Source organism: Peromyscus leucopus, chromosome 7 (genome assembly GCF_004664715.2).
Source record: "Peromyscus leucopus breed LL Stock chromosome 7, UCI_PerLeu_2.1, whole genome shotgun sequence".
Lineage (NCBI taxonomy): Eukaryota > Metazoa > Chordata > Mammalia > Rodentia > Cricetidae > Peromyscus > Peromyscus leucopus.
In genome coordinates, this window is record NC_051069.1 from 62,058,071 (window position 1) to 62,080,023 (window position 21,953).

At 42.7% G+C, this 21,953-nt stretch overlaps 1 protein-coding gene across 1 annotated transcript; it reads right to left on the bottom strand.

Annotated features, from left to right (window-relative positions):
* Positions 1-1,022: 1,022 nt before the first annotated feature.
* Mmp1 (matrix metallopeptidase 1) lies at positions 1,023-13,461 on the bottom strand. The gene is made up of 10 exons (XM_028890978.2): positions 13,296-13,461; positions 12,469-12,710; positions 12,218-12,366; positions 11,894-12,019; positions 10,786-10,944; positions 10,572-10,689; positions 4,251-4,384; positions 2,483-2,645; positions 1,884-1,987; positions 1,023-1,688 (listed from the first exon to the last, which is right to left on the bottom strand). The coding sequence occupies exons 1-10, from the start codon at positions 13,392-13,394 to the stop codon at positions 1,588-1,590; spliced, it is 1,395 nt and encodes a 464-aa protein (XP_028746811.1). The 5' UTR covers positions 13,395-13,461; the 3' UTR covers positions 1,023-1,587.
* Positions 13,462-21,953: the final 8,492 nt, after the last annotated feature.

Below are 21,953 nucleotides of genomic sequence, written 5' to 3' on the forward strand. Positions count from 1 at the left end.
GTCACTCTGGAGGTTTTGAGGGCTATAAACTCAAGTGTGGCCAATGTGACACAGTTTCCTTCTGTTGCCTACAGATTAAGATGTAGGACTCTCAGCTCCTTCTCCAGCACCCTATCTGCCTACATGCTGCCATGTCCTGCCATGATGATAATGGGCTAAATCTCTGAAAGTGTAAGCAAGCCCCAATTAAATGTTTTCCTCTATAAGAGTTACTGTGGTCATGGTGTCTCTTCACAGCAATAGAAACACTAAGATACTGGATGACCTTCACAGGCATGTGTACACGTACCCACACTCGTAAGTGTCTCAGACTCCAATATGTCCTTTTCTAATATATACCTTATAGTCTTAGGGAAAATTGCTCTCTGGGCCTTCCTAAGGACCAGCGTCTAGTGCGGGGGGGGGGGGGGGGGGGGGGTGGGAGGGGGGGGTGGGGGGGGGGGGGGGGGGGCTTCGTTTCCATGTAATAATCCATGGACGTTCCTGTCTCCCCGCACCTTCTGGCTGCTAACTCCACACCATGAGACAGAAGTTTTGAGCTTTCTGTCACACACCATGGAACATTGTTGTGTGCACAGTATGAGGTACCAGGTAAACAGCACATTGGAAAAACTCCCGAGTTCCTTTCTGGAATACCAAGTCTCAAGTTATAGGTACCCACTTCACCAACTTCTTCCTGTCCAGCCTTGTAGCCCTGCCACATACTCCACAGTCCAGTGTTAAAGACCCACTCTGCCTTGGCACGGGATGATAATTGCTAAGGGCTAGGTGCCATGATGCCTTGCTTTTGAGGCATCTCCTGCTGTAGACAAAGTCCACAAAAATGTAGAAATTTGAAAAATTTGGATAGACTAATTTTTTCATGAGTATTTTTCGTATTGCTTGTTTTCCATTTCAAATTTGAAAAAAATTAGCATTTATAAGTGAGGCTTTACAATCATATATATGATGTAATATATAATGAAATAGAAAATATTTGAATATAATGAAATAGAAAATGTATAAAGCATTAGAGACAAAAGTGGCTTTAAGTATCAAATCTTTATTTTGTACAAGAAGCATCTCTTAGCTGGGCATGATGGGCATGCCTGTAACCCCAGCGTCTGGGAGTCAGCAGCAGAAGAGGGGAGTCCAGCACCAGCCTGGGCTGTAAGATCCATTTTAAAAACCAAACCCAAAGTATCAACCAACTTTCCACGTATATAGCTGTTTGTGTGTTCAAGAGCCATTTCCTCTGAGGAGAGCTTGTCTGGTGACCCTCCTCTCTTGGAAGGAGAGGCCTAGGATCAATGTCTGTCAGAGTCACTCACTGGACAAATAGCCTCCTTCAGTGACTTATCAGCCATGAACTTGACCTTCTTGGGCTGTCAGTTGTGGCACTAAACTGTTTTAGTTCATAAAATATTATACTATAAATTGTAAAAATATGTAAAATGAAATATAAATAAAACTGTACTCAATAGTGCTGTATATCAGCAATTCTAGAAGGTAAATAAATATAAAAATACTTGGCTCTTCAGAAAAACGCCTTCTTTAAGATGATGAGATATGTATTTTCATTAACTTGGTAACAGGTCGCCAGGACTCTCAGCAGTTGAACCAAGTGTTGGAATCACGGGGAGCACTAACTCTTCTCGTTTGGAGGTCAAATCTGTATTGAGTTGATTGGTGAAAGAAATAGAAATACCCTAGAAATAAAATGAAACATATTTATTAAATTATACATGTAGTTTCCAGATTTTGACTCAATACTGAGTACTGCATGACTCCAGTATATATATTTTTTACATTTGTATTTTCATTTACATTTTTATATTTACATTAAATATCAATACTGTTACTTTTAGTATTTTAACAAATGGAGAAAATGTTTATGCTCTTACCATTTTTCTGGAAAACATCATCAACTTTATCGCCAATCCCAGGGAAGTCCTCTGTTATTAATTTGGGATAACCTGGATCCATGGACCGTCTATATTCATCATACCTGATCAAAAAGTGGTTAAAAGTATTAGGACCTTTGACCAAACATGCAGATTGCTTAAAATATTTATAGAATCACACCAGCATGGATTGCATACAAATTTTTAATTTTTGAGATTAAAAAAGAGTGAATTGGGTGAGGAAAAATTGAATGCCGAGGATGTCAGAATATGCATAAGGTCCCTCTGAAATCCAGTGAACTACAGAGATGTTCTCTTAAGGTAAAATGCTGTGTGAATGGCTAAGTTTGTGTCAAAGAAGCTCAGGAAGTTGAATGCTCTTATTGTCCTGTCTTTCCACAGTATGGAACAGTGCCACAGGCTCACTGGATTCCTTGTACAAGCACCATGTGAGACCTGCCAGTCCATGGAATAATGGATGTTCAGTGGCTACAGCCATTCACAAACAAAGGCAGTTGGCCAAGGCTATTTGAAACTCATTTTAAGATCTTTCTCTATTCAAACTGGCACCCTAACATTATTTGTATCTCAGTCTTTACCTCCAGTACATGTCATCAACAAAGAAGTATGTTTTTCCACTCTCTTCCTCACAGACAGCAGCATCAATATGTGTCACGTAGCTAGGGAAGCCAAAGTAGCTGTGGATGTCCACGGGGTATCCGCTCAACACACTCCTTGTACGAACAGCCCACATCCTATTGCCTGCCAATCAAAAGCCACAGATGAACCTCCTTGTCCACATTTCCAGCCAGGCTTCAAAGGCTAGAGCAGTATCGTAGCTACAAACTGCAACTGTCCAGGGAAGGCGGCGGTGCCTTGTTTTGTGTTAAATGCTGATATTGGGATCCAATTTCAAACCAATTGAATGAGTTTGCCTTTTGTTTGTTTGATTGATTTTTGTGTTTTTGAGAGAGTCTCACACTGTAAGCCAGTCTGGTCTGGAGTTCACTATGTAAGCAGGCTTGGCCTCCAGTTTGCAGCCACCTTCCTTCCTACCTTGCCCTCTTAAATGCTGGGCTTAGAGGCGTAAGCCGCCAAGCCTGGTTTATATGGTTTTTTTTCTAGGCCATTCTATTCTGTAACAAGCTTTGAGAATTATCTTTTTTTTTTTTTTCTATTGCAGTTGAAGCTCCTTTCCAAAGCCAGATACTCAAACAACTAGAAGTTCTAGGCTACCTCCGTGGTAACGAAGTTCAACAGCATCTTAAAAGGTAGGTAGGTAAATGTATGCAGATTCAAGAGTCTGTGTGCAGTTCCCAAGCTCTGTACCGCAGGAAATGATCTTTTCTGAAGGTAAGATCACTCTTGTTCACAAACATGCTTATTTTAGCTCACACGAAATGGTGCTTTGAAACGCTGCACATGTAAACTGCTATTTAATTTGACATAATAAAGGCTGGAGGTGCCATTGCCAAGTGTGGTGTCCGTCTGAACTTAATTCTCTTCTTTGTTTGAGTCTGTAACTGTATCCAGTGTCTCAATTGCTCTACTATACCAAAACATGTTGGTAAAAAATACGTGTGTCTGATATGGTCTTCTAAGTCAGAAGCACTAAACTCTGATCTCACTGAATCACATAGACTCATTGAATTCCATCCACAGTGACTTTGATTTTCTCATATATTAATCTGTGAATGAGTTTCCTGGAAAACTTAGTAAAATTTAGATTCTCTCAAGGAAGTTTCACAGTGAGACTTGAGAGTCTATTTTGTTTTTCAAGGCAGGATGTCATTAGGACAAGGGCCTTGGGAACATGACTGACTTCTCCTTGTAAAGTGGTAAAATGTTCACCACCGCACAGCCTGACATCAAGAAAAGAGGCTCTAAATTAAAGTCAGGTGAGCATATCATCACTTTACTAGGAGAAATCAAGTATGCGGTGCCTCATCTGCCTCCCTGGTGACAGCTTCCTTCTCTCTCAAGGAGATGGTTTGTATTAAAATGGGGTCCAGGAAATTGCATGCACAAAATCATTCTGTGTAGTCCTTTGTAGAACTGCCTCCTGTCTCTCAACTTTTATTTCTGAGCAATCCCAGTGGTATGAAGGAAGTTTAAAATACAGTGATTGTTTGCAAGTTCTTTAACGAGCCTAAAGAGTTACATCTCTATTCACTTACTTTTTAATCAAAATGATGATAAACATGCAATGTAACTTTCAACCAAGATGATGGGCTCCTATTAACTTACTTCATGAAACTTAGATTTTCAGAAGCACACGCAGTGAACATAGCTAATTCCCTTTTATCTTACCCCAAAGCTAAATGAAAGTTTAATTTATACAAACAGAGAAACAATCATAAACATTACCTTTGAAAAAGCGGACTTCATCCATTATACTAGCTTCATAAGCAGCATCGAGTTTACCTGGCAGATCTGGCCAGATAATACCTATCAAATTGAGCTCAGGCTCTGGCATGAAGTAGTTCACACGGATGTAGAACCTAATTTGAAAGGCAGAGAGAGCACAGGTGTCAGTCTCCCAGGAGTCTCCACCCCCTCCTCACTGGAGCTGCTGGTAGTGAATGTCTACGGCTCCTCCAAAGAAGAGGCCGGACGGGAAGGTGTCTGTTCGATGTGCTTGTTTCTTGACAGAAATACTCACGCTGTGGAAAATCTTAAAAGTGACAGCAGTATATCATCTGGGATCCCTATCATTTGGAGACACAGATGGCATAAACCAACTGAACATAAGGAATAAAAGGTAGTGAGAATAAGGCTGGGGATATAGACCAGTGGTGGAGTTCTGGCCTGACGTGTGAAGTCCTGGGTTGGAGCCTCAGTACTATCAACAGGTTTCCATGAAGATGATGACAAAACAATGTTTTATTGCTGTTATTGTTGGTTCCAGAACACTTTAATTTTTATATTGACTGTGATTTACAACCAATTTACATAAATCTTCAAAAATGTAATAGTCAGCTTTGGTGAGCCATGAGGCTCTGACTGTAGGATGTGACCAACTGCAACGCAACGTTCTGTACTTAGTGACGGTGTCACCCCTGAGTATCTGAGGGTGCGTGGACACTTCTGTGAATACCTAAACCTATGGAAGGTTAAATCCTTTATACAGGGTATAATTTTTAAAATATAATCTATGAGTCCAACACCTACAGGCTTCTTCTACACCACATTCAATCTCTCCACCCAGCCAGATCTTCCACATCCTAGCGTCTAGCCCAGTGAGTTTCACTGACCCTCCCCAACTTGCCAGATCTAGCCTGGGTCCCACACCCAGAGTCCCAGTCTAGCCTAGCCACCCCTGCCTAAAACACAAACTTCTAGGCCCCACCCACACTACATCCAACCTTTCCACCCAACCAGATTACCCCCATACTCCAGGCTTGAACCAGGAGGCAAATCCTGTATGTCAGCCCTGTGTCCTCTATACATTCCTCCCAAACCATTTCTAACTTCTTAGACCCAACCTACCCACAAAACTTCTCTATCTGCACCAACCTGCTCTATCCATATCAGATTTAGAACCTATCAAAAGATGCCCAGATCTTATTGAAAATACACTAACAATAGAAATTGAAATCTCAAGCCATTATCTTTTCTTCAAAACCCACCCGTTCTGTGGAAATGTTTGCTGTGAGAATTTCCTAGATGAACCAGAAGGCACAGAATTTAAAAGAACAATCATAACAATCATAAATTTCATCAAAAAACAAAAGTTTAAAGAAGATTAAAAAAACAGTTCAATTAAATCAAGGATAAAGAGCTTAAAGAGAATAAATGCCTGAGTGATGCCCAAGAAAACACAAAGTTGTTGGAAATGGCAAAGACAATCTAAAACGTATGAATAAAAATTCAATAAAGTAATAGAAACATTGAAAAGAACTCAAGCTGAAATGAAGACGGAATTGAAAAACCCAGTACCTCAATTAGATGCAAAGGAAAGCCTTATAATTGGGATGAATCAAGTAGACGACAGGGAATCAGGACTCAAGAATAAAGAGAGGATCTAGGCCCCTGGGTCGCTCTTTTTAAGCTCCCCTGAGACGGGGCTGCGCTCTTCTAATTGGGACTCCAAGTCGACTCCAAGAAGGCCATCACAGCCAGTCCCCCTTACTGCCCCGTAGTGAGGGAAGATGAGTCCAGCTCAAAGTCCAGCCAGCCTCGGGCCTCCAAGCAGAAGAACGAGACTGAGAAGCAAGGCCAGGGCAGCAGCCTCCGAAGGAGCCCAGTGAAGTGCCAACACTGAAGAGACCTCGGGCCGACTAAAGGGAAGAAAAAATAAGGGGGCCGCCAAGACGCGGAAAACTACCACAGCTCCAGGGAGGAAACCAAGGAGCAGACCCAAGAAACTGGAGAAGGAGGAAAAGGGGGGCATCTCCCAGGAGTCCTCGGAGGAGGAGCAGTGACCACGCACAGTGCCGCCTACTCCTTGGCCATCAGAGGAGCAGCCTTCCCCTGGGACAGGAAGCTCTGCTTCCAGGCTCCCCCACCCCCACTGCACACTACCGCACCAGCTGCAGGCTCTGGGGCACCCCGGAGCAGGATTTGGCTCAGTCCCTGTGCCCTCCTCCCCAGCACACCTGCCCTCTCCCGACAAGGCTAACTTCCCATTTAGTCGCAGCCTGTCCTGCTGCGCATCCCCATTAGAGACACGGCTCTCTAGGCTGTCTTGCGGGTCCCTTCCGCTCTGCTCTTCCTGGCTTCCTTGTAGAGGGTCCTGGGAGCATTCCCCGGCCTTAAAGGGCCCCAGCCCTGTCTCGCTTCTGACAAGCCCCACTGGCTGACCTGGCTGCAGTAGGTGCGGTCGGTCGGTGCATGGATGCTTCCATGCCAGCATGCCCCACCAAACTGTCGCAGGTGGGTTCTCAGTCGCTTCTGCTCCACCTTACCTAGACCCTGCACTAGGTTGCCTAAAGCCCCTTGAACTACAGGAAGTAGGGCATGATGGCCCCACCCACCTTGTTCTCCCCTGGAACCCAATGCAGTGACATGGGAGTCCCCACCCACCTCCAGGGTGGGGTCCTATTCTCTGGCACCCACTTAAGGCAGATGGGGCTCTAACTCACCTCTCCCACGCCGACTCTAGGCTGTTTCCCTTCCTCCAGTAGGGCACTAAGGAGCCAGCCTTGCCCCCGCTTTGCTCCTCCCTGCCCCCCAAGGTTCTGGTTCCATCTTTCCCTCTGTTCACAAACTACCTCTGGACAGCTGTGTTGTTTTTTTTTTGTTCAGTGTTCATTCTCAGACACCCACCATTGCTGCTGCTACCAGCACCAAAAGTTCATCCTCCTGTTCTGCCTGCATTCTCCCCTACTCTCTAGGGGGAAGGGGGGCTGGGGCGCAGCAGGCTGGTTACCACACCAGAGAAAATGGGGCCCTGCTGCCCCTTAGATGCTGCAGCTGAGTGAGGAGGGGCCCATTTTGATGGGGAAAGGGTGTAGGCCCGCCTTCTCCCCTTGTTCTGTGGAGGAGGGGTGGCCAGTATTTATCGCAGCCTGGGGCTTCCCTCTGGTTTTCTATTTGCAGTTACTTGAATAAAAAAATAGCCTTTTCTGGGAGAGAGAGAGAGAGAGAGAGAGAGAGAGAGAGAGAGAGAGAGAGAGAGAGAGAGAGAGAGAGAGAGAGAGAGAGAGAATGTAGAACAAAAAAAGCAAGGGATATGACACATTACAAAAAATACACACAGGAAATATGGGACTACATGAAAACCAAACCTTTGAATTACAGACATAGACAGAGAGAAGAACCCCAAGTCAACAGCATAGTCCAGATCTTCAACAAGATCGTAGAAGAAAACTTTCTCAAACGAAGGAAAAACACACCTATTCAGATACCAGAAGCACACAGACCACCAAACAGGCAAGACTGGAAAAAGAAAACCCCCACAGCACACCATAGTTGAAATGCTAAGTACACATATAAAAGGAAGTATGCTGAAAGTTGCAGGAGAAAAAGCACAAGTCACATGTAAAGGAAAACCCATTAGATAACAGATTTCTCAGTGGAAACCTTGGAGGCTGGAAGAGCCTGAAGAAATGCATTTCAAATTCTAAAAAACTATGACCGCTAGCCTAAATTAATACACCCAGCAAAACTATCCACCAAAGGGGTTGGGGATTTAGCTCAGTGGTAGAGTGATTGCCTAGCAAGCCCAAGGCCCTGGGTTCGGTCGGTCCTCAGCTCCAGAAAAAACAAAACAAACAACAACAACAACAACAACTATTCACCATAGTTGAAGGAGAAAGAAAAACAATATGAACAACCTAAAAACTTTTTATCCAACAAGCCAAATCTAAAGAAAATCCAGGAAACAATATTTAGGACTGAAGAGAGACAGTGGAAAAATATGAAGCCATAATTATTAAAACATACAACAAGCATCGAGAACACAACAACAACAATAAAAATCAACAACATGACTACAAATAACACACACAATTCAATAATAACTTTAAATATCAGTGACCCTAATTTCCGAATCAAAAGACATGGGCTGATTAAAAGGATCAAAAAATCAAAATCCATCTGCTGTCTACAAGAAATACTCCTTAGCTTTAAAGATAAGCATCTTCTTAGAGTAAAAGGATGGACAAAATACTCCTGTCAAATGGGGTCAGGAAGCAAGCAGGTATGAGTCTTCTAATATCTGACAAAATAGACTTCAAACTAAAACTAATCAGAAGAGATAAAGAGGGACGCTTTATTCTAATCAAGGGAACAGCTAACTAAGAAGACATTGCAATCCTAAGCATATGTGCACTGAACTTTGGTGTGCCCAATTTCATTTTAAAAAATGTGCTAATAGATTTAACGATACAGACTAAAATCAATCCACTAGTTTCAAAATGCTATTTTATCCAGACAAGTTATATGGACCAAAAATAAAACATAGAAACATCAGAATTAATTTCTATAATATATCAAATGGACTTAACAGTTTTCTACAAAACATTTCATCCAAAGACCAAAGAATACAAACCACACTCAGCAGCACATGGGAGCTTTTCTAAAATAGACCACATAAAACAAATCTTTACAATTCAAAAATATTTAAATGACTCCTTGCATCCTATCTGACCATAGTGCAATACAGCTTAAAATTGTCAGCAAACAAATCTGTAGGAAATACACAAACTCATGGAGATTGAATAACTCATTACTGAATGATGAATGGGTCAAAGAAGAAGTCAAGAAAGACATAAAATAAACCCCTGGAACTAAATGAAAATGAAACCACAACACAAAGCCTCTGTGACACATTGAAAGCAGTCCTGCAGGGAAATTGACAGCTCAAAGTACCTCCATTAAAATTAAAATCAGGAAGAGCACAGATAAAGGACTTAGTCGTGTATCTCAAAAAATTGGAAAAACAAGAGCAAACCAAATGCAAATCTAGTCGGTGGCAAAATAATAATAATAATAAAAATCAGATCAGAAATCAATGAAATAGAAACAAAGAAACCACTACAAAGAATCAGTGAATCTAAGAGATGATTCTTTGAGGTAATAGACAGGAGTGACAGCCTCTTGGCCCAACCAACCAAACGGAAGAGAGGACCTAAGTCAATGGAATCAGAACAGAACAGAAAACATTATACTAGATACTAAGTAAATTCAGAATATTAAAAGGAAATATTTAAGAAATGTGATCCATTACGCTAAAAGACCTAAAACAAATGGATGAATTTCTAGATCCAGTCAAACCACCAAAATTAAACCAAGAGGAAGTCAACTAGTCTCTACCTAAACAGACTCCAAGCAGGAAAAAAAAAGTCCAGAGCCAGATGGAGTCACATCATGCAAGATCTATCCTTATCTTTTACTCTCAAAAGTAGCAAAGAAAAGCCTAGAAAGCATTTGGAGTCAGTATCTGAGTTTGGGTATAACATAACCAGACAGCACCCCGTGTGCTCTGAGAAGAGTGGCTGCAGGGCTCCAGCCTCCCGGAGCACCTCTGTTCTATTCACTTTTCAGTGGGGACATCTGGGTGTGCGATTATGTTGCCTGGACCTTTAGAAATCACCGTGGTGTGGAGGGTAAGCCTGGTCCTTGTGTGGAAGGGGAGCAGTATGTTTTCAGGTCCACACACTGACAGGGGATTTTAAGTTCCCTCTTCTGAGGGGGGCTGCCCTTCTCTGCCTGAGGGAGAAGCTAAGGAACTCAGAAGTCATCCAGCAATGTCTTTTTCCTTTCTCTTTCCTGAGCTTCAGGGGCCACAGACACCCTTCAGGAGCAGAGCAAAGCTGTTAAAGAGCTACCTCATTGACATAATGGTTCATAAAAAGACCTGCTTTTCCTGGTAAAGGAACATCACACTCATCAACACACAGATTGAGATCTGGAAAAGAGCTCTGAGTATGGGGCCAGGAGACTGATAACTGCTCTGCCACCCATAAGCTCTGTGTGCCCAGGGGACCTCTCTTTCCTTCCCTTCCTAATTTACAGATCTATAAAATGACATTACATTAACATGTTTTCACTACAGTGGTGATTTTTCTGAACCAACTGACCTAATTACCACTTGGAACCAGTCATTATAAGTTGTAAAAAGATAAGAAAAGAAACACAATCAATTGTTATCATGTAATTACAAACACTGTAAGGTTAATAGATGAGCCATATCGGTGGCCTACAACAGTGAATCTAGAGTCCAGTGAAGCATAAAGATCTTACCTGCCTATGAAGAACATCACCTCTCCCCGAAATGTAGTTATAGCATCAAAGCTTAGATCGGGATCACATGGTTTTGGTGTTGTTGCACCTGTTGGCTGGATGGGATTTTGGGAAGGTCCTAAAGAATATAAGGGACCTGGAGTTAGTTTCTATGGTTCTAGAAGCCCACCTGAAGAACGAAATGCCTTCAACAGCTAATGGCTGTTTCACTTACCGTATAAAGCCTGGATGCGATTGATGTCATCCTGGTTTAGCACAAAGTCCTCAGTGTACCATGTGTAGCTGGGGAACATTAGTGCCCCAATATCATAGGAATGAGTGAGTCCAAGGGAGTGGCCCAACTCATGAGCCGCAACATAGAACAAGTTAAAATCTGGAAGGACAAAGAACCATTTCCAATTACTAAAAATTATGTTGTTTTGAGACATCTAGTAAGGAAATAATCTTCCAGGGTGAATGTTCACACCTTCTCAGTCTCTTCTTGAAATATCACATGTATATACAGTCTTTTTCTGAAGGTGGGAGCATGCATATGTTAACTGTAAAGAGGCACAGGCAAGCCTACCCTCTAGGATTATATTGGTCCAAAAGAGATCTCACTGATTTAAAGTCCAGCTCAGATGAGTCTGTGTTAACAAAGACCCGGGACAAGTTCCTTTGCAGAGGGGCGATGAAGCGCTAACGTTTTGTACTTTTTCTTATTTACAAAGCTGATAAATGATTACTGCTGGAAAAATAGGAAAGCACAAAACAGTTTTTTTTCTCATTCAGTTTTCCAAGTTTAATACCAAATTTGTTAAGTTGATTGCATCTTTCTTGTAAAAATGGCCCAGGTCCGTAAGTAAAACATTAAAACTTTCAACATTTCCTTTCTTTTTAAAAGAAAAGTGGTTTACATTGATTGATTGATTGATTGATTTTGTGTGTGTGTGTGTGTGTGTGTGTGTGTGTGTGTGTGTGTGCATGTGCAAGCACAAAGTGCACAGAGGATGCCTGTGTGGAAGGCAGAGAACAACTTAGAGGATTCAGTTTTCTCCTCTCTACCAAATGGGTTCCAGGAATCAAATGGAGGATTTCAGGAGCTGCATCTCATCAGCCCTCAGAATTTCTTAAGAGCAGTTTTAGAGTAACCTATTTGCCATCAGGAAGATGATACGCGATCAGAAATCACCCCTGTTTCCTGCTTCTCAATGTGCTACTAGTTCTCTGGGTGGTAATGGATTGCCTACTTCCATTAATGCATTCTGTCCATTAAATCAACCAACAGTGCAAAGGACTAGGAAGGGCCAGTTGAACTGAGAGCAGCGGCCTCGTAGACTCACTCTCACTGGTGTCGGTCCACCTTTCATCAAGATCGAAATGAACGTCGCCCCCAATTCCCGGTCCTGGCTGAAAAGCGTGAGCAAGGCCATATAAGGGTCCATCAAAAGGGTTATTGTCATCATGGTCTGCAAGAAACAAAATTCAATAAAAGGCTCATTTGGTGCTCATGCTGATTAGCTCAGAGCTTTGCTGAGTAGCCAACGTCTGTCCCATGTGATGATATTTCACTCCTCGACCCCATTAAAACAATAATGTTCTTCAACAAGCAACTCCCTCTACAAAGCAGGAGAGATTGAAGGGCAATGTGAGGTTGAAGAACTTACCTCCTCTGTAGAAAGCTAGCACGATATCCCCTTCCTCCTCAAAGACCCTGGAGAAGGTTAGTGGTGTCACATCACTCCAGACTTGGAAGGCTTTCTCGATGGACTCTTCCACAACTGCTCTTGGCAAATACGGTGTGTAGTTCAAAATGCTAAGAAAAAAAAAATAAGATGGTGACACACTGGGTCTTGTTTCCTGCTATTCTAATGGGGAATAATGACCCCATTTTGATTCTGATACGCGGTCTAGTTACCTGTACGTCAGATGTGTTTTTGTCCAGCGTGGATTGTCATAGGTGATGGAGTATGGCGTCATATCAGACACCCCACACCTGGGCTTCCCCATCACTCTCAGAGTTTCAGGATCTGACTTTCCGGTCACTTTCAGCCCAAATAATTGCTGCATTTGCTTCAGCTTTCCAGCCATCAAGTCCTTGCCACTCAGGTTTTTGCCTGCTGTGTCTTCGCCCAAGTTGTAGTAGTTTTCCAGGTATTTCTGATAAAATACAAAGTTAATGAACCACTAAGTCAGTTAAGAGCACTTACTGCCTGCAGAGAACCCAGGCTGAGGGGATCCAAAGACCACTGTTGGCCTCTACCTGAGGTGGGCAGACACACGATACACTCACTCATACACATAATTAAAAATACGTAAATACTTAAAGTTATGGAGCACTAACTGGAAAATGGTTCTTTCTTTCTTTTTTTTTTTTTAATGATATCCTTAGGCTTTAGCCAAACTAGAGCATTACTTTAAAGTTTTGGCTAAGCTGTGCTGCCCTTCAGAGCAGAGAGCTCCCACCACAAAGTACTGAGGATTCGGAAGCTCGTGCTGGGACAAGAGTTGTAGGCGAGGTTTGCACTCTGTTGCAAATCCACAGTTGCAGAGGGAGCTGCCTCTCCTTCCTTGGTTCCCTCTCCTCCAACCAGGCTTGGCTAGATACGGTTTGAGAAGGCTCCATTTCTGATAATCTCCATTCCTCTTAGAAAGAAATCCACCCATAAATGCCATCATGCTGTAATAGAAGGACACAAAGCAAAGGCTCGCATTCCTGTCCCGTGTAAGGTAGCGTCCATTTACCCAGACAGTCTCCGCATCTTGCCGCCGTCCTTCTTGAAACACGGGGAAGGTATAAGAGCTGGTGCCCCAGAGAAGCAACAGCAAAGGAAGGCTAAGCATGATGTCCCTTTTCCCTGGGCGAGACCACCAACGGCTCCCTCCCTGCCTGCTGCAGCGTCCTAGCCAGGAAGCTCCATCTTTATATAGGGACTTCTAGAAAGCCAGAGGCTGTGTGACTCACGCTTTACAACATCCTCTTCATCGGCAGCGAAGAACCTGGGAAATCAGAAACTGTGACCCTAGCAGATTATTTGGGCTGGTTTGGTGCGGTAAACCCAGGATTATATCAAACAGGACATTAGTGAAAGATATGTTCTTCATCAATTAAATGGTTGTTTTCTCCAGTTCATATCCATCTTATCTGAGAAAGGGTCAGGCTATGAAATACATAGGCACAGCATACTCCAAGGCTGTGTGTGTGTGTGTGTGTGTGTGTGTGTGTTGTGTGGGTGGTATGTGTATATGTGTGTATGTGTGTGGTGTGTGTATGTATGTGTATGGTTGTGTATGGTGTGTGTGAACATGTGTGTATGGTGTGTATATACAGTGGTGGCATATGTATGTGTGTGTGTGTGGTATGTGTATATGTGTGTATGTGTGATGTGTGTATATATGTGTGGTATGTGTATGGTATATGTATGTGTATGGATGGTGTGTGTGGTGTCTGTGTCTGTGTGTGTGTGTGTGTGTGTGTGTGCGTGTGGGTGTGTGGTATGTATATTCACATGCCTGTATATGTGTGCATAGAGACCAGAGGACAGCCTTGGTTTGTCCTCCTCAGGAGCCATCCATTTTAGGTTTTTGGAAGGTTCTTCCATCATTCTGAGCTCACCTAGCTCACACATCCTGGTGGTAGGATTACAAACACGTCATCATGTCTCACTTTTCACATGAGTCTCTGGGATCATAATCAACTCCTTCTCCGGCCTTAGCACAGCAAGCCCTTTCCTGATCCGGCCCTACAGCCCCCAGTGGTCCCTGATAAGCAGGTTTTACTACTTGGCTCTCCCATGTCTGCATACACCTTGTTCCCAGGAAAGAGGGCGGGATCACTGACCCCGAGTGAGAGACGATGTTCAGCATCCATGCTGTTTGAACTCTAGGCCCTCCAGTGTTTACTGGCTCTCCTGGGTTCCTGAGGTCCCCTTCAGCCTTCGATAAACTATCTGCTACAAGACTGCAACAGCACCATGGTCTCTTTATCTTTTTTGAGGCATAGGCTATGAGAACCTTGCCCAAGAAGAACTCTGGGAGACGAGATATGCAGAGTTACACAGACTTGCTCATGAGCCTCATGGGACAAAGAAGATGCATCTCTGAAACCTGTCTAAATGCACCAGGTAAAATGGGCTGGCAAGAGACCAAGTGTGATCCTGGGTTCTTGCATGTAATAATCCTTGTTCCCTTAATATGGGCACATCTTTGCTTACTGAGGGTAGGTGGTGTGTGTTTATACTGTGCGCGCGCGCACACACACACACACACACACACACACACATTCATGCATGTATTTATATGTTCATTCATTCAGAAGGTCTCACGGAGCCTCTCTTGAATAGCTAAATACATGTATCACTGTGTTATTGAAAGATGTGCCCTCAAGGACTCATGTTTCATATAAAATTGCTGATTCGTGGCTTTGTATCCCCATTAGAGAGACAAGGCTGTCTGCCTCTGTAGGTCCCTCTATTCCCGTCCCTTCCCTTCTTGGAAGAGGTTCAAGAGTATACAACACAGAGAAGCACTGACCCACTCCTCATTCACCTCCTCATGGTACCACCTTCGCCTGGGACCAGAGTCAGTGTCCTCGGGACTCTTCTCCCCTTGTGGGTGTCTGTTCTCACTGTACAACCAATATCTTATTCATAAATAATGCTTTGATAGATCCTGGGTTGATGTGAAAGCACTCGTTTCCTCTCTAGGCAGTAATATGTGAGTCCAATAGTGTAGGAGACTGGGAGGAGGCCTCTCAAAGACAGAAGCCTCTCTTCGTGGCATCAGATGGAGGGTAGGTGGGCGTGAGGAAGACTTCAGCGGAGTGCCTGCAGCCTAGGGAAGCAGTGGAGCACCGTTATCAGATGAGAGGTGCAGACTGTGCTTCAGGAGTTAAAGGGGGCTGGCACTCCGCGATACCCCAATACTCTTTCTTTTATGTTCTGTTTAAAATAGCTCTTTTCATCCAATATATTCTGAACATGGGTTCTTGTCCCTCATATCCTCCCCGGACTTCCAACTCTTTCCCTCCCCCCCCCCATCTCTCTCTCTCTCTCTCTGTCTCCCTCTTTAAAAAACAGACAGAAAAAATAAAAAAGACAAACAAGGATAAAACAAAATGAACAAACTAACAACAGAAAGAAAAGAAAAAAAAGAAACAAATAGCATGAGATAACACACACACACACACAAAACCCATAAAAATATAAAATCAGAAATCAAAGTCTATATAAGCAAAAGATCAGTAAGGCACCCTGGGTTCACTTGTGTTTGCTGTCCACTACTGGGCATGGGGCTGGCCTCCGAGTGTGGTCTGTGTCCCCGTGAGACATCCTTGGGGAAACTAGCTTTTGCTTTGGGAGCAGTTATCAGTTGGAGGTAGTTCTTGGTTGGGGGCGGGAACCTGTGTCCACTCCTCCAGGCAGCACTGGGACCCCATCTGTTTTGGACCTGTGCAGGCCCTGCGCATGCTATCACAGTCTCTGTGAGTTCATGTGTGCGTCAGTCCTGCTGTGTCTGGAAGGCATGTTCCCTGGTGTCATCCATTCCCTCTGGCTTCCACAGTCTTCTTGCCTCCTTTTCCGCATAGCTTCCTGAGCCCTGAGGGGAGGGATTTGATGGAGACATCCCAGTTAGAACTAAGTGTATCCAAGTCTGTCATTCTCCGAACGTTGTCCAGCTCTGGGTCGCTGAATTAGTTTCCTTCTACTGAAGAATAAAGTTTCTCTGATGCTGACTGAGACACCAACCTATGGGGGCACAGCAGAATGCCATTAGGAGTCATTTTATTGCCATGTTCCTTTAGCAGAACAGTAGTATTTAGTTTTCCTCTAGGTCCATGGTCTATCTAGTCTCAGGTTCTTAGCCACACAAGCTGTGTCAGGCAGGGTTCCATCTTGTGAAGTTGGCATCAAATCCAATCAGATAGTCATTGGTTGCTCCCACAATGTTTGTGCCACTATTTTACCAGCATGTCCTGAAGACAGATCACCACTGTAGGTCAAGGCGTTTGAAGCTGGGTTGGTGTTTAGGTTTCTCCTCTGGTGGTGTGCAGAGTACCTTCCTGTACCATGAACACAAGTCAGTGGGAGTGAAGGCCCTAGGAAGACACCAGCTCAACTTCTCTGTTTTCAGTGAGTTGTGTAGATGTTGTCTTCAGCAGTGGGTCCTAAACATCAGCTTGTAGAGAGCAACCAATAGCTTTGGTAATTGGCTGAGTTATTTTGAGGTTTTTATGGGGCCCTTTTGACAACAACTCAGTTAGATGCATCCCATTCCTACACTCATTGGAGGTTTCGCTTGGATGTGAGTAGTCTAGTTGAGGCTTTGACTTTCTCATTATTTGGTGATTCAGTTACATTTCTTTCATATACATATACGTATTTTAAGAGGCATCTAATGTAGAGGTTTTGGGGTGACCTCTCAAATGTCCCTTACTGTTAGCGCCTCTCCATATTTCCTCCCTTATTCTCCTCTTCCCTCCCGCTCCCAGTTTAATCCTCCCATTCCAGTATCCCTCCTGTTTATCTCTAACTATATTTTCTCTTTCCCCTTCCTTGGGCAATCCTTCCCTCTCCAGTAGTTCTTACTCTATACCTAACCTCTGTGGTTATTCAGATAGTAGCAAAGGCTTAAAAGATAGCATCCACATATAAGCAAATACCTGTCATATTTGTCTTTTAGGGTCTAGGTTATCTCACTCAGGATGATTTTTTTCTGGCTCTATCTGTTTACCTTTGAATTTCATAATTTTTTTAACAGCTGAGTAATATTCTTTGTGTAAATGTACTATATTTTTCTGATCAATTCATCTGTTGCTGGGCATCTAAGCTATTTTCAATTTCTAGCTATTATGAAAAGGACAGCAATGGACATGGTTGAGCAAGTGTCTCTGTAGTAGGATGTTGTCTCCTTTGGGTGTATGTCCAATAGCTGGATCTATCTTGACGTAGAATATGAAGTTTTAGAAAAGTGCTTTTTCCTGGCTCCCTGGACCTAGAAAATAAGGGTTACTAAACTCACTTGACAGAGGATAATGTGACCACCAGGAATTAGGGAGGAGACAATGGCATGCAGTGTGATCCTCCAAGAGGCTCAGAAAATATAAGATCTTGCAGAAATATATGTATTCTACAGTCTAGAAGCTTTCAAACTTTTATAAACTACTATCCTTTACTTGAACAAAACCCTGAAAGCCAGTTTCAGAAACTGTACTTACTCAGACCACGTGTGGTGGTACACACCTTTAATCCCAGCACCCTGAGGCAGAAGAAGGTAGATCTCTGTGAGCTGGAGGCCAGCCTGATCTACAAAGTGAGGTCCAGGACATCCAGGACTGTTTACACAGAGAAAAACCCTGTCTTGAAATACCAAAAAAGAAAAAAGAAACGAAAATGTGCTTACTGTTGTTTGTCTGTGAGGCATGGCTCATGGGTGTGGCCAGAAGACACCTCGTGGAATAGGTTCTCTCTTCCACCTTTTCGTGGGTTCGGGGGATCAAACCAAGGTCACAAGGCTCATACAGCAAGTGCCTTTGCCCACAAGCCATCTCCCTGTCCCCTGATAGAAACGGAAACTCTCTAATGGGCCTTGCCCATGCTCTGTATGACCCACCTTCTTCAGCAAGGTCACCCATTGTCTCCTGATCCAATCCCAGAACCGCTAAGATAAACCTGAAGCTGTTTTATGATCTGTCTGGGTGCAGACAAGGGCTGAAAACTGGAAGCTTAAAGTAACTTTTTATTCAATTTCTTCCAAAAACAACAAAGAATCTTTAAGTTTTGCTAAGGTAGCCAATTTCATAGAATTACACAGTCTTGAATCTTGAAGTTTTCAGCTAGCTATTCATGGCAGAACTCTATTAATATCCACAGGTAGGTTGTGGACTGGTGTGTGATTATTTGGGAATAATAATTAATAAATCCAGGGATTCAGTAAAATAAAATTTATCAATGCCTGGAACTGGCATGGTTTACAGGAAGGTAAAAATAAGTTAAAACTCTATCTGCTCTTTATGTCTGCATGAGTTTTTTTTTTTCTTCTAGGAGAATTTTCCTCCTCCACCCCCTATTTAGATATAATTTTATGGACATTTCTCCCTCTGCCTTTTGTCCTGTAGGAGAATGGCATGCCTAAGAGGACTTTTCTTGAGGACAACTATGCCAACTGACAACCAGCTCTTTCTACACAGGCAAATTATTCTGTGATTTTCTTGGTTCTTTCATGCTGGGTGCTTTGTGAAAGGCCTCAGAGTGTTCGTGTTTTCCATAGTAAATTCAGTATTTGAATTTCAACTTGTGTCTAATTTTTTATACTTAGGGAGTCAGCCTTTTGAAAGTTCTTAGTTAATTTGAGCTGCTTTTCTCCTCCTTCTCTTTTTTCCTACTACATGTGTTGAAATGGTCTTTAACAAGAAACTTTGAAAATTGAGGATTTAATACTGTTTTGTTAGGAAGTGGCATGTAGGAAAAAAATGGTTCTACCCTCTATCTATCTATCTATCTATCTATCTATCTATCTATCTATTCTTATCTTTTATCTATCTATCTATCTATCTATCATCTATCTATCTATCTATCTATCTATCTATCTATCTATCTATCTATCTATCTATCTATCTATCTATCTATCTATCTATCTATCATCTATCTATCTATCCATCCATCCCCATAGATGGCCACTGTTGCCAAACACTGGGTCAGACACTGGTCACACATGGTTACATGGGTCTTCAAGGTTTCATTTTAGGTGTAAACAACCCACTGACCCTAAGTCCTAGGTCACAGCAGGAAGGGGCAGAATCATTTGAACATAAGTCTTTGTGGCTGCTGTGCAAACATGTGCCTGCTCTAGGCACTGAAACTGGAGTCTCAGACAGAGAAATGGTGTCTGAAGACATTAGGGCAGTCCCATTAACTTCCTCTGGCTTCCATGTCACCATCCTGTCCCTGGCCTGAAGAGTCTTCCCTGCTCTCCTCCAAGCTATGATCTAATCTCCCTTATTCATTACAAAAGGTTTTCAAATTGCCACTTGGACCTATTATATCAACTTTTACATTTTTACAAATAAGCATTGAACAAATTAATGTATGAATAAGGAATAAGTAGATAGTTAAGTGATTCTTAAATAAAAGGGATAGTTCCTACTAGGCTTGATTGTCTGAAAAGGGCCCTATGCTTGTGGTTGTTTTTGTTTGTTTGTTTGTTTCTTTTACTCATCTAAGTGAATGATTGAAATGTTCATAAGAAGAGTGTGGGTTTGTCCACTCACTAGATGCTATCTATAACCATGAATGCCGCCTCCCGGGAGACAACACTGCCTTAGCTAACTGATTTATGATGTAATCAGAGATACAGCACAGTGAGTGTTCTAACCTTTAGGATATTCCCCCACAATGAGGTACTAGTCAACAGAAGGTGCACAGAGGGACTCCTGGTCATCAATCCATTATCTTTGTCTATAGTCAGTGTTTTTTTGAGCTATTAAGAGACTGATTTCTAGAATACTAACCCAAACACTGGACATACATTTCCACTGGCTGAAGTCCCGTGTGTCCTAACTGTATATAAAGAAACAGGTTACAGAGCCAGGAGTGACATTCTGGTGTGAAAACCGTCGACTCTGGGGCCTGCTTAGGACACAGAATCTGAGTTCACAGCTTTGGGGCCTGTAGTCTTAGTCACACTAACCTCTTTAATTCTTATGATTTGAATCTGATGTGTGACCTGTCACAGTCTCATGGTCTGAACACTACCAGGGTCACTCAATGTACCTCTTAATTCAACCTGCTTCTGAGAACCAACCACTTCCTCTATCTTTTTCTCCAGCTCAAGCTCACCTCTGTCAGTCTCTCCTTATTTTACTAGCTTTGTTACTAATAACTTCTCCAGATCCGTCACTGTCAGCTAAAGTAGGCAGTCATCAGAATGAGTGCAGCAAGCCGGTACCAGACAAGTCTCCAGTTCCTCTGCACACTCTGAGCATGCCGCGCAGCCTGCCCTGGCTGTACTGTAAGACAGCTAACAATGCCTGTTTCATGGATGAGAGTTATATCACACACACACACACACACACACACATATGCACGCACACGCACACGCACGCACGCACGCACGCATGCACATCTTCCTTTCTGTGTTAAAATAGAAGTAGTCCTGTATGCCAATGTTTTGTTTGGATTTTCTCATGTCCATGGGGGCTTTCTTTTTGCATACTTCTTGATAGTTTTTCATTATCATAATTTCCTGAAAGTCCATGCTCTCAAGACTCTAAGTTCAGCCCAGGTATGATGGTCCACATTTGTCATCTCAGCACTTCTGTGGAAGGAGAGCAAGATTGTCTCAAGTGCATAGGCAGCCCGGCCCACACGATGAATTGCAGGCCAGCAAGGGCTATTAGGTGAGACCTTGTCTCAAAAATGAAAAGGTTAATTTCTAGCTGTGTCATTCTGCTTCTTACATGGCATACTTGCATAAAAATAAGTACCATGTCTTTTACTGATTTTTATTATTATTTAATTGATTAATATAGTTTAATGTAAAGTATCCTTAATTACTTAAATTTCATTAAAATAACTACCTAAATTACATTAAATAACATTTAATCAGTATTCATATCAAGATAATTTTAATGTGGATGAGTTTTCAAATAGTGTAATCTTTTATGCAGATTTAAAAGCCAATAGTATTTTTAAACACTTGAACAACTATTAATCTAATTAATCAAAAATCTAATTACAAAAATTAAGAAATCAAATTTCTTAAGTCAATTCTCATATACTTTTTAAGCACTGTGAAACAGAAAAAGAATACAGCATTCAGGACAACAGACTATATACCAAGTATCATGACTAATCAACACTATTTAAAAAGCCTCAATATTGTATTCACCCCCTTCTCTCTATAGATATGTATATGTGTCATTCACTGACCACTGTGGTGCTGGGCCCTCATCTTCTCACCTGTGTTAAATCCCCTCTTCTGTTGGTTTATCCCTAATTCTTCACCAGATCCCCAACATCTGATTCCTTCCTCCTGCCCTCGGGCTCAGATGCTCCTCTCTTCCTGTAAACACAGAGTACCCGACCTTTCCAGGAAACCCTCCCAAGGCAATAGGAACTAAGCCATTCTGGAGCCTTTAGGGCCAGCCTGTAGGTAAAATCTACAGCACAGAATCAAGATAGCAAGGGAAGGGGCCAGAAGCCAGTTCACACCAAGTTCTAAAGCCTTCCCTGATGCGGACTGTCCTTTGTAGAATGCTGCTTAGAATTTTCTTCCATTTGTGATCAAGGGCTTCTCATTTTCCAATCCTCCCACTACAGCCAGGTTCTGTTCTGTGGTTCTGCAGGCCTCGAACATTCCCGGGATAGGACACAGTTCTAAGAAGAGCCTCATAGAAGTGTACCT